Source organism: Cynara cardunculus, assembly GCF_001531365.2.
Source record: "Cynara cardunculus var. scolymus isolate 2C chromosome LG 11, CcrdV1, whole genome shotgun sequence".
Taxonomy (NCBI): Eukaryota; Viridiplantae; Streptophyta; class Magnoliopsida; order Asterales; family Asteraceae; genus Cynara; species Cynara cardunculus.
The window spans coordinates 310,996-324,307 of NC_037538.1; the positions used below are offsets into that span (position 1 = coordinate 310,996).

The 13,312-nt window shown below is 30.3% G+C and overlaps 1 protein-coding gene across 1 annotated transcript; it reads left to right on the forward strand.

Moving 5' to 3' along the window:
* Positions 1-6,335: 6,335 nt before the first annotated feature.
* Positions 6,336-11,858, forward strand: LOC112521836 (phosphate transporter PHO1). Its single transcript, XM_025130825.1, has 15 exons — positions 6,336-6,623; positions 7,430-7,516; positions 7,620-7,842; positions 8,053-8,383; positions 8,786-8,834; positions 8,980-9,051; positions 9,494-9,623; positions 9,762-9,882; positions 10,009-10,258; positions 10,394-10,498; positions 10,626-10,670; positions 10,754-10,906; positions 11,043-11,321; positions 11,419-11,555; positions 11,669-11,858. Exons 1-15 carry the CDS (start codon positions 6,381-6,383, stop codon positions 11,757-11,759), a joined length of 2,316 nt encoding a protein of 771 aa, XP_024986593.1. The 5' UTR covers positions 6,336-6,380; the 3' UTR covers positions 11,760-11,858.
* The last annotated feature ends 1,454 nt before the right edge of the window (positions 11,859-13,312 follow it).

Below are 13,312 nucleotides of genomic sequence, written 5' to 3' on the forward strand. Positions count from 1 at the left end.
TATTATATGAAACAATTTCATAACCATATATGAAACAAATTCATCAAAAAAAATATTATATGAAACAATTTCAAAAGATTAAACAATTTCATGAAAATTTTTCATAAGATTAAACAATGAAATCGACGTATGAGGATGGTTTGTACGGTTTTTACAAATGAGAGTGGTTTTCATTTGATCGCTTCAATGTATGTGTATATATATATATATACTATATTATAAAGCTTTTGACAAAACTCTTAAAAAACACTTTTTATGCATAAAGTACTGCTTATTAATGCATATTACTTAAAACTCAAGATCACAAGTAAATTGTGCGTAAGTAGAACTCATTAAAGCTTCATATCTGAATTCGTGTAACTAACTGCAGATAAACATAATCAAATACATGATAAACATCTTATTTTAAATATAAAAAATCTAAAATACAGGATAATCAGTGAGTTCTAACAGAATACTTAACTATTATCTTTATAAAATACTATATTATTAAACCAAAAATAAATTATTTCACTATTAAACTTATAATAAAAAAATACATTAAAGAAATTACATAAAAATTGAGAACTTTTAAATAGTATTCGGTTGCAGTTAATTGAAGGTAAAACACTCTCGTCCTTTCGATTTAACGTGACCTTTGTAGGGTAAAAACGTTTTTTATTCAAGTTTGATTGTCAGTTCCATACTGATGTTGGAGATCATGTACGATCATGCATGTTTTTGTTAGTAATATTCGGAACAACTTTGGTTTTCTGCCGTTGAAAAACAATAGGTTTGGGGACTGCAGAATGTAAAATTTACAACAAATAAAAAAGAAAAGGAAATGAGTTTTGGAAGGTCTATGCAAATCCAATTCTTGGGTCACTTTGTGTCTGTGTGAGAGAGTATATAAGGGTATGAGTACTATGGAAATCAATGGGGACCAATATCTTTTATATACATATATATGTGTATGTATATATGTCTGTGTACTATACGTATGTATGTTAATATGTATGCATTGGGTGTTTATGGAGTGCTCTCATGGAGGTTTTGGGGTCTCATGCTTTGGCATGAGTTACTTTGCACAATTGATATATATATATATATATATATATATATACACACATAGAGAGATGAGCGTTCAAATAAAAACTTGTCTCATTTATGTAAACCAATCTCATACATCCATTTTCTTGATCAATGACTAAGATTAGTTTACTTTATTTTTAAAAAATTAAAAAATAAAAAATATTAAAAATTTATTTTATTTCAATACTAAGGGCAAAATTGGTAAACAAAAATAAACCATTTTATAATGAAACTTTTTCACATTGAAACAGTTTCATGAACATTAATTTCATAAAGAACAAAATATAATATGCACCTGTTTCATCATACATTTATTTCATAAAGAACAAAATATAATATGCACCTGTTTCATCATACATTTATTTCATAAAGAACAAAATACATTATGCACCCGTTTCATTTTCATCCTACTAACTAAACAGATCAACTTCAATCACAAAGCAACATGGATCACCAAGAAATTAGATCATGAATCAATTAGAGCATCAACATTTTCACCATCATGAACTTATTTCATTAACATGTAAAATATGCCTAGAAGAAGCAAATAAACCATTTTACAACGAAACCTTTTCACATTAAAACAGTTTCATGAACATGGATGATTTTTTTCCTCCAACCTCAAATCAAGATTTCATTCCATAAGAAGCTAGAATCTTCATACCACGTTTCCAGATTCATTGAATAACAAAAAATTAAAATCAAGKTTTTAATATTATAATATAATAAAATTTTTAAATATTATCATTTATATAATTTGCATTATTAAATTTCCTTATTTAATATTTATTAATAACTTCCTTATTTATCAAAAAAATATGAAAAATGACCGAAATACCCTTATTGATTAAATTTAATTAAAAAAATAAAATTTTTCTATTGGTCGAAATTGGTTTACACGGTTTTTTAAAATTGCATGGTTTTCATTTGAACCTGCCCCTATAGAGGAGCGATCAAATAAAAACTACCACCATTTGTAAAAACCGTACAAACCACCCTCATACGTCGATTTCATTGTTTAATCTTATGAAAAAATTTCATGAAATTGTTTAATCTTGTGAAATTGTTTCATATAATACTTTTTTTGATTAATTTGTTTCATATATGGTTATGAAATTGTTTCATATAATATTTAATGAAATTTTAATGAAACTGTTTCATGTATTTCTCTAAAAATAAAATAATTAAGATTATGATTAACACCCTACACAATAAAAATGGTTAATCAACCTCTCATAATTACAAAACAAATGAACAAAATAAAAAATTATGATTGTTTGAATGAAGTTTTCACGGTTTTTACAAATTGAGTGATTTTTATTTGAACGTTCCCCTATATATATATATATATATATAGAGAGAGAGAGAGAGAGAGAGAGAGAGAGAGAGCGAGAGAGAGAGAGAGAGGATCGATCAAATGCAAACCACTTAAATTGTACAAACCATGTAAACCACCCTCATCCGTCGATTTCATTGTTTAATTTTATGAAAAAACTTCATGAAATTGTTTAATCTTGTAAAATTGTTTCATATAATTTTTTTTGATGAAGTTGTTTCATATATGATTATGAAATTGTTTCATATAATACTTCATAAGATTTTAATGAAACTGTTTAATGTATTTTATAAAATTAAAATAATGAAGATGATAATATTCATGATTAACACCCTCCACAATAAAAATAATTAATCAACCTCTCATAATTACAAAAAAATTAACAAAATAAAAAATTATGATTGGTTGAATRAGGCTTGTACGGTTTGTACAAATAACTTGGTTTGTAAAGTAAACATCCTCTCTCTCTCTCTCTCTCTCTCTATATATATATATATATATAATGTAATTCCTTTTAATTACTTAATTTTAGGAGGTATCCTTATTAAATAACGTAGTTAATGGTAAGATTTATCAATTCATTTAACGTGCCGCAATCAAGATTAAATATCGTTTGAGCACTTTAATTTGGTGCGGAGAACTAAATATGTATAAAATGTCAAGTCTATAATTACAAGACGTAGATAGCCTTATAGGCTCGTGGGGTTAAGTCGTACTTAACCAATAGTTGAATTTTGGCGAGTTGGGTCATTAATGAGATGTGGTGTGTAACTTGTAGGTCGCTAGACAGACGCTAATACTAGCCGATCTACGCAATCATGTGAGGTTTCATATGATTTACCCTAGGATGTATGCATACGTATCTTTTATATTATTTTACAGCATGTTTCATTTGATGAAAAAAAAATATTATCGATACGCATGCCTTTTTTTTCCAGTTATTTACATATTATTGTTGCTTCCATGACTTGTATAAGGTGCTTTGGTGTTTTGCATGCTATTATTTAATTACTTTAAAATTGCTAGCATGCCATGTTAAAAATTCGATTTTGGTGATTTGTGAAACGAATCTTAATTAGTGTGTGTTGGATTACAACCGGCATGCCAGTAAGACAAACGGGTTGTCCCGTGAAGGAGAATGGTCGGATGTGGGTCGGGTCCATCAGAGCCAAATAAAGGAGATCACAAGGCGAGGTAATGTAATCCCTTACCGTACTAAAACAAGTTGGGGAGATTTACTAACTTAATCGACGTTAAACGTGTTCGATTTAAATACATGATATCTATTTCTTTTCTTGGTGTTGAATAATCATTTGTTTGATAATGAGTGATTTTTATGCACGAAAACTATGAACTTGCTAAGCTTTTAGCTGACTATTCGCATGCATCTCAGGAGCGGAAGGTTCTGGTGTGGACAAAGGCAAGGGACCGGCTTTGATTTAAGTAATTTAATCATGGTTTAAACTTTTATATTTATTTAGATTTCTAACCTAGTTTGGTATGGAACGAACCAAGGTAGGAGAAGTTGATTTAGATTTTGAGTTTTCCGCTTTAGTTTGGAGTTTACTTGTTTTTTTTCTTTTTTGTCTATGACATTATATTATGGAAGTTTTTTTTTGGTAGATTAGAGTGTGTAAGATGTGGCATCTCTTTGACGAAAGTAGAGGTGTTACACGCTCCTTCTTCCGTCCATGAAGAAGCTCTTTCAAACAAAATATTCTCAATCTAGACAAACAATTTTATTCATAAAAAAAGTGAATGAAAAACCAATTAAAAAACTCGCTACGATGTTTATATATATTTCTTTAGGAGGGAGGGAGGGAGGGAGGGAGAGAGAGAGTATTTGATGCACACATGCAAAATGTGGTGAATGAAACGTAGGCCTGGAAAAACTTATATGGTAAATAATGAGCAGAAGAAAAAGAGAAATGGTGGTAACATTATATATATATATATATATATATATATAGTTGGATTAATTCCATCATCCTAATTAAATTCTTGCTAATGAAGTTTGACTGATCATCATAATTTCACTCTCCACGTCTTCCGGATTCTTTTTTCATCTTTAATTTAGACTATACTTCAATTCATTATAAATGAGTTGATGTAAGAACATGACTTTTTAAGCTTTTGATTCATTTGTGTTCACACATCTTCTTACACAGTCTTAACCTAACAATGTTGTATAACTTTCAAGTATATATTGAAATCAATCTTGGTATCTAGAAACAAAAGGGGGAAAAGAAGGTTAGTTTATTGGTGTGTTACGACTCCATCATCTATTCGAAAACAAAATTAAATAATGAGGTAAAAAAAGCCAAAAGTTAAAATGAATATATAGGGTCTGGCTTTTATTTTTTCATTCGGATCAATGGGCTTCATTCAATACGTTCTTGTAAATTGCAGGTGTTGTCGTTTGAATCTCCATCTCTACATATATATATATATATATATATATATATATATTATTATATGTGTACGTGTGTATAGCATATTAGCATTGTTGTTTTAGTTTCATTCCTATAAATTTTGTTGTGCTTTTACTTTATGTTGATTAATTAGCTAGGTGATGTTGGATCATTTTATTAGCATTTACTTCAAGTACTATAGGCTACATATATAGTGGAAGAATAAAGAAATGACATATAATTCGAGTGCAGCAACCACCAAGGCCCAAGCTACAAGATTTAGATCATGAGATAGTATACTAATCATTAAAATTTATTATAACAAGTCTAATACAACCTTCTTTATTGTCTGGAAAAGCTTCAAGGCTTAATTAATTAATCGAAGTTGGTTCATAATATATATTTAACCGCTATAAATATAGAAAAACGCCATCATATCTAGAAACTTCTGAGCTCAAATTTTACATTAATACTAATGCTCCGTTACAACATTTTATAATTAAGATAAAAGAGACATGTACATCATTAATTATAATAACTCAATAATGAGCACCCATTAAATTTGTTCACGGGCGAGGTGTCATTTAGAAAAACTGGCTTTGATTATCATTCTTGGATGGGTCCGGACTGACTTGTTAAAATTACTAGGTGAACACGGGCAATGTAAAAAAATTTGCTAATATTTTTGTATTAATTAACTTCTATAGATAAGTTTGTTTTCTTCAAAAGATGTTTAGGTCTGTTAGCCCGTGGGCAAGCTCGGCCCATTTATAGGGCAAGTTTTAATTTAATCCCGTAAAAAAGATACGTATGAGTTTGTCATATTAAGCTCGTTGGTTAGATCCGGTCCAGATCCAATCCAATCCAATTTCACAAATGATGAGCTCTTAGAACACATATATATATATATAGATAATGAAAGTGAAAGTCAAAGGGGGTTTCCAATCTCCATTAATTGACCGACATGAATATATATATATATATATATATATATATATATATATTCAAGTATATTATATATTAGAGAGTAGATAGAATGAAGGTAGTAATATGGGAGTTACAAATGAAAGAGTATGGGAGTTACAAAATCTAAAGCTACCATGGAATGGAAGTTACAAATTAATATTACATTAATTAATTGGATAATTAAAAAATAGTTAGATATATAGCTAGAGTTGGTATTGGTATAGTATAAATACACATTCGTAATTCTTGTCAAATATACAAACATATTTCTGATAAAGCAAAGCAAAGCAAAGCAAATACAGAAAAGAGAGAAGGGAAAAAGGAAAAAGGGGGCCGTGGGAGCAGACAAATTTCCACTTCATCCATCTGCCATCTTCTTTTCTTTTTCTTCTTCTTTTTATTTTCTAAATTTCCCCTTTTTGGGTTTCATAGATGCAAGCCTTTCAACCCTTTGCTTGTTCAACCATCTTTCTTCCACCTACACATTTGTCTCTCCATCTTTCCCTCTATATCTATAAACTCCCCTATTCTCATCCCCCATTGAACAACTTCCTCTTTCTCTCTCCTGAACCGGCCCAGAGGGAGATCAGCATACAATGGTGAAGTTTTCTAAGCAGCTTCAGGCCCAACTCATTCCTGAATGGAAAGATGCATTTGTGAACTACTGGCAGCTCAAGAAACATGTTAAGAAGGTTAAACTCTCCAGAATATCTAAGCTTTCCCAGACCACTGCTTATAATCATGATTATGGCCTCTCCATGTTCGACCCCGTTCGCTCTTTCTTCTCCCGTCTTTCATGTAATGCCACCGATGACCAACCTGCAGGTCAGATTCTTCAGGTATGTATGTATATATATGGATAGATATGTTGTACAGCAAGTAGTTTCATCCATGAAATTAATTAAGAATCGATTAATTAATGTTACTATATATATATATATATATATGTAATTAATTTGAAGTTTAATTAATTGGTTGAAATCAAATAAACATCATCCGTCCATATATGGTAATGCTTGCGAGCTACTGTTAAAGTTGGAAAAGAAAATCAATACTTTGGTGCATGTCTTCATCATGGTTTTCGTGTCATCATTCATGATTAATTAAGTTTTTCATCACTTGTCATTTTTACCATGGAACCAGATGTTTTTTGCATTTCTGCTGTTGGTTTTGTTTTGTTACGTTACGCATGAAACCTCCGGGTTTATTCAGTTTACTTAAATTCCCATTCATTTAATTTATTTCCAGATTTTTCGTTAAAAGTAATTACTTTAACGTTCCTTAATATTGTTTTCGACTCAGAGATGTATATATCTTCAATATATTATAACTTTATAAGAAAACTGATTAATTGTGTGTGAAATTAATGAACCATGTATAGAGTTGAAGGTCTGTTGTGTGTCGTAATTAATAAAAGGCAGCAAAACTGAAATACGGTGAGATGGCGTTTGCAAAGGCATATAGTATATATATAATCGTGAAAGATCAAATTGTCTATTTTTGGGAACTAAAAGCCAATACAAACGGTTGTATCACTAGCTAGCTACTCCTTTCACGATACCATCGTGATTCAAAAGATAAACACATCATGTCATATCTATATATATATATATATATATATGTAATTCCACGTGTCATGTTGAAGGTGAAAAATACACTTTCGGAACCTGAACCTGATGAAGCTGAAGATGAAACTGAACTTGTTGATCATTTGTACTCTGAGGAAGACGAGGTAATTATTAATCAATTAAATAAATGGGTAGCAAAATGAATTATGTTTCTGTTGTCTGCATTCCTTCATTAATTAATTAATTAATTAATTATTAAATTTTTAGGTGAAGGTGTTCTTTGAGAAATTGGATGAGGAGCTGGATAAGGTGAACCAGTTTTACTCGAATAAAGAAAGCGAGTTCCTTGAGAGAGGAGAAATGTTGAATAAACAGCTCCAGATCTTATTGGACCTCCAGCAAGTTCTTGATTGCCGGAGACGATCAAGAAGGCTTAACTCCTCCGGATTCCTGCGCTCTTACTCCTCATCTGCCCGCAACTCTGACTCCGGTAACTAATCTACCTTTTTTTATTTTCTCTCTTCTTTCCTTTAACAGCTAGCTAGCCTTGGATTTTCAAAAATAAAAGCAAATCCCAGGATATTAATTAACGCCTAGTTACAGCTAAATATGTGTGTGTTAAAAAGGATCGAATGGATTAATCATTAATTGTATTTCCTTTTTTAAATTGAAGATGGATTTGATCATTTTTTGCATGTAGAAACTCCTACCGAGTTTGGTGAAAGCCTTGGAGAGCAGACGGATGATGTTATATCGGCTCTGGAAAAGAACGGTATCAACCTTGTTGGTTCAGCAAAGAGTAAAAAGGCAGCTGGTAAGATGGGGATGAGGATTGATATTCCAGCAACCACACCTACACGAACCATAACAGCAGTTACGTCTATGCTATGGGAAGATCTTGTAAACAATCCCAAAAAAGAAGGCGGTGGTGGTGAATTCCTTAATCGCAAGAAGCTCCAATGTGCCGAAAAAATGATCAGAGGGGCCTTCGTTGAACTTTATAGAGGCCTTGGTCTTCTCAAGACTTACAGGTATATATATATATATATATATGTCCACCTCCTACAAAATAGATACGTAACTTGACTTATGTTTGTTGGTTTGCAAATTAATTTTATATATATATCATTAATTGGTTATGTTCACCTAATAATTAATTAAATATGCTTGAAAAGGATAGCGTTGTTTTGGCTTTTTAAAAGAAAAGAAAAATACAATTATATGGTTTCAGCAGCAGCCAACAGCAACAGATCCTTAAATATCTTGTGTCAAATTCAGAAAATGAAATGCATATGTATTTGTAACTTTTAAGAAATTTTGGTGTCTGTCATGTTTAAAACACAACTTCAAAATTAATTAAGGTGTGATTAGCTAGCTATATATTTATATTTATAGTATATAAATGTTCTAATTAATTTGAATATTTTTGACAGCTCATTAAATATGGTGGCATTTGTAAAAATACTGAAGAAATTTGACAAGGTAATGTGATAAAAAAAAAACTTATGTTTTTGTATATAACCCATAGAGAAGAGAATGTATATATATATATATATTGTGATGCATTAATTAATTAATTACTTGAGTTGAGTTGATAAATTTTAGTGTTTTGTATTTTATTGGATAGGTATCTAATCAGCAGTCATCGACAACTTACCTCAAAGCCGTCAAAAGATCTCATTTCATTAGTTCTGATAAGGTAAACCAATTTGTTCATATTCTTTTCTTTAATTAAAACATCATTTGTTCATATTCTTTCCATACTTTAATTACAAAATCACTCTAATTTAAAAATAAATTTATTCTTTTAATTTAGCCAAAACCTTTACAATTTAGTTGTGTTTATGATGGATTTAGCTAAGAGCTCCCATCCGGTTATATATAATTGGTAGGTACATATATATATATACTTGACAAAATTATTTCAAAATTTAATTTTTAACCCACATAATAAATTTTCAAGAGTTTGATCATTCCAAGCAAGTACATACAGATACACTACATATAGTGACCGGATCTACATGCTTATTTTTTCTTTTTTAAAGTTGTAACATGTTTCAAACATGTTATTCTGTGGTAATTAAAGATTAATTGTTGATAATCAATTGCGTGAAATTATATATGAATATATACACACACAGGTGGTAAGATTAATGGACGAGGTGGAGTCATCTTTCACTAAGCACTTTGCAAAGGATGACAGAAAAAAAGCCATGAAGTTCTTGAGACCCCGGCAACACAAAGACTCTCACATGGTCACCTTTTTTGTTGGTATTCTACTAACTACAAATTCAACTCTATCTACTTACAACTCAATAATCCATGCGGCCTTCAATATGCTTTATATATGCCTACATTAATATCGGTCGAATATATAATTAGATAATGATATTTGTGTTATTGCAACAGGATTGTTTACGGGTAGTTTCGTAACCCTCTTTACTGTATATGCAATATTGGCACATATCAGTGGCATGTTCTCCCCTGGTACAGAAACCGATTACGTTGAAACTATCTATCCTGTCTTCAGGTATATTAGTTAGCTAGCTATCTATGTTCACAAAATTCTACAACTTAATTGGTTTTTCACATGCCTGGTTAAAAACATCTCTCATTTTAATTTGTCTTTCGGTATATATATATGAATCAAATGCAGCATGTTTGCATTGCTGAGCTTGCACATTTTCATGTATGGATGCAACCTCTTCTTGTGGAAGGCTACAAGAATTAACTACCATTTCATATTCGAATTCCAAGCTGCTACGGCACTCAAGTACAGAGATGCATTTCTCATATGCACCTGCATGATGACTGCTGTGGTTTCTGCCATGGTGCTACATCTCATCTTGGTTTCCAATGGATTTTCTCATACCCAAGTTGACACCATTCCAGGCATTCTCCTTTTGGTATGTAATAATAGTTATTATTACTACAAGTTTACCAAATTATTAAGTTAATTGACATGTCAATTAATATTCAACATATATATGTTTTTTAAATAATCTGAATCCCCTTTAATTAATCTCCCATTTGATTTTCAGATTTTCATCGGTCTGCTTGTATGTCCATTAAACATGTTATATCGTCCAACTCGCTATTGCTTCCTTAGAGTCATACGCAACATAGTCTTCTCTCCTTTGTATAAGGTACTTAAAGATTTACCTACCTAGCTATGATCATATATATAGTAACAAGTAATGTTAACTTTTTACTCTAACTAGTCAAGGCAGGCAGCATAATTGATTATAAATTGTGTATGTCGTGAACACACAGGTTTTGATGGTAGACTTCTTCATGGCTGATCAACTTACTAGCCAGGTATGTATACGTAGTGTTATACATATACTAATATGGTGCATATATCATTACTTATATTAACGAGGACATATTTGTTGCTGTAGATCCCCTTGTTGAGGCACATGGAATCAACAGCATGTTACTTCCTTGCAGGGAGTTTCAAAACACATGAATATCAGACTTGTAAGTCAGGGAAGTTATATCGGGAGCTTGCTTATGTAATCTCTTTTGCACCATACTACTGGCGTGCTATGCAGGTACATAGTTATATCTATACATTCTTTAATTAAGAAATATTGATTTTCGCTCTCTTTATATATACATAACACCTGATGAAATTGGATACTTACTAATTACTTATATATTTGAATGATGATGCATATATATAATTAGTGTGCAAGGAGATGGTTTGACGAGTGTGATGTGAATCACTTGGCTAACTTGGGGAAGTATGTGTCAGCCATGGTGGCAGCTGGGGCGCGGTTAACATATGCAAGACAGGAAACACATTTGTGGTTGATCATTGTTTTGGTGACTTCATTGATTGCTACCATATACCAGCTATATTGGGACTTTGTCAAGGATTGGGGACTTCTTGATTCCAAATCCAAAAATCTGTGGCTTAGAGATGAACTTGTCCTCAAGAAAAGAGGATTCTACTACATAGCTATTGTGAGTTAATAAGTATTAATTATAATTAATCACTTGTTAATTAATTCTTTGGAATCAAATACCAAATAAATAAATATATATATATGCAATCATGCAGGCCTTGAATTTTGTTTTGAGGGTGGCTTGGGTGGAAACTGTGTTACAATTCAAAGTTGGATTGTTTGAATCACGATTGCTTGAGTTTTGCCTTGCTTCACTAGAAGTGATTCGACGCGGGCATTGGAATTACTACAGGTACAATAAATTAAATTCTGCTAATTAATTAATTTTGCCTTAATAATTAATTGATCTGTTTGATGCATGATTAATTATTATATATATGTTTGATGAAAAATATTACAATTCAGGCTGGAAAATGAGCACTTGAACAATGTTGGGAGGTTTAGAGCAGTGAAAACAGTTCCTTTACCTTTTCGTGAGACAGATTCTGATGGCTGAAAACATTGGGGTCCGATCCTTGTACAAATTAAAATTAAGCTGCTGGGGAACTGAAGGACTGGGTGCAGCCATGGATATATATCCAATATATATATATATATATATATATATATATGTGGATGGTTGGTTGATTCAGAGTCATCAAATTAAGTGATATCCAATCCAAGTAATAGAGGACGCGAGCCGTAAGGCTAGCTGTGGATATGATATGATATGATATGATGAAGCATCTAAGGCCAAGTTTCTTTTTAACCGCTATTCTGCTCTATCCATCAATATAATTTCAACCTGTTAATTTTTCAGATATTAATAATTAAATGTCCTTTGTGCATGCATGAATAAAAGCTTCATTTTATGCCCTTAAATATTGTCTTTCAAACATAAATCCAACATTACTCCATCCAATATGTATATATATATGGATGATCTGGTTATCCATGCCACTCTACTTTGTGTTACATCTTTACATGATGATTAAACATATATAACATGCTCGATATATATACATACCCCTAGCTCTGTTATATGAAAATATGATAATAGTTGTAGGCCGCCAACTTAATTAACTCATAATTTAAATTATAGTAAATAAAAATAAATCATTGAGGGCAGTAATGTAATTATCCATTTTTCATAATTTTTATGGTATCTATACCATCTTATAAAGCATTTGATTAAAATTCTTAAAAACTCTTAATCTCTTAAACTCGTCGATTTAATCTCTATCCGATTTCATCCCATATCTGAATTCGTATAACTAACTGCAGATAAATACACTCAAATACAGGATATATAAACATCTCATTTGAAATATAAAAAAATCTAAAATATAATTAGGATAATTATTGAGTTCTAACAGAATACTTAATTATTATATTTATAAAATTTATAATATTAAACCAAAGATAAATTGTTTTATTATTAAACTTAAATTAAATTATATATAAAAAAATATTCTATATTATAAATCATTTGACAAAAACTCTGAAAAACCACTTTTATGCGTAAAGTACTGTTTATTAATGCATATTACTTAAAACTCAAGATTACAAGTAAATTGTGCGTAGGTACAACTTATTAAAGCTCCATATCTGAATTCGTGTAACTAACTGCAGATAAACACAATCAAATACAGGATAAACATCTGATTTTAAATATAAAAAATCTAAAAATATAATTAGGATAATTATTGAGTTCTAACAGAATAATTAATTATTATCTTTATAAAATGTTATATTATTAAACAAAAAATAAATTATTTCATTATTAAATTTAAATTAAATTATAAAAAAAATCTATACTATATTATAAAGCATTTGACAAAAACTCTTAAAAACTACTTTTTATGTGTAAAGTACTGTTTATTAATGCATATTACTTAAAACTCAAGATTACAAGTAGATTGTGCGTAAGTACAACTTATTAAAGCATTATATCTGAATTCGTGTAACTAATTACAGATAAACATAATCAAATACAAGATAAACATCTTATTTTAAATATAAAAAATCTAAAATATAATTAGGATAATCATTGAGTTCTAACAGAATACT

Bases quoted from the DNA above. Each gene is read 5' to 3' on its own strand.
- LOC112521836 (XM_025130825.1), top strand. From the start codon at position 6,381: ATGGTGAAGTTTTCTAAGCAGCTTCAGGCCCAACTCATTCCTGAATGG. The intron at 10,671-10,753 runs GTATGTATACGT...TTGTTGCTGTAG, and splicing joins CTGATCAACTTACTAGCCAG to ATCCCCTTGTTGAGGCACAT. The intron at 10,907-11,042 runs GTACATAGTTAT...ATATATAATTAG, and splicing joins ACTACTGGCGTGCTATGCAG to TGTGCAAGGAGATGGTTTGA.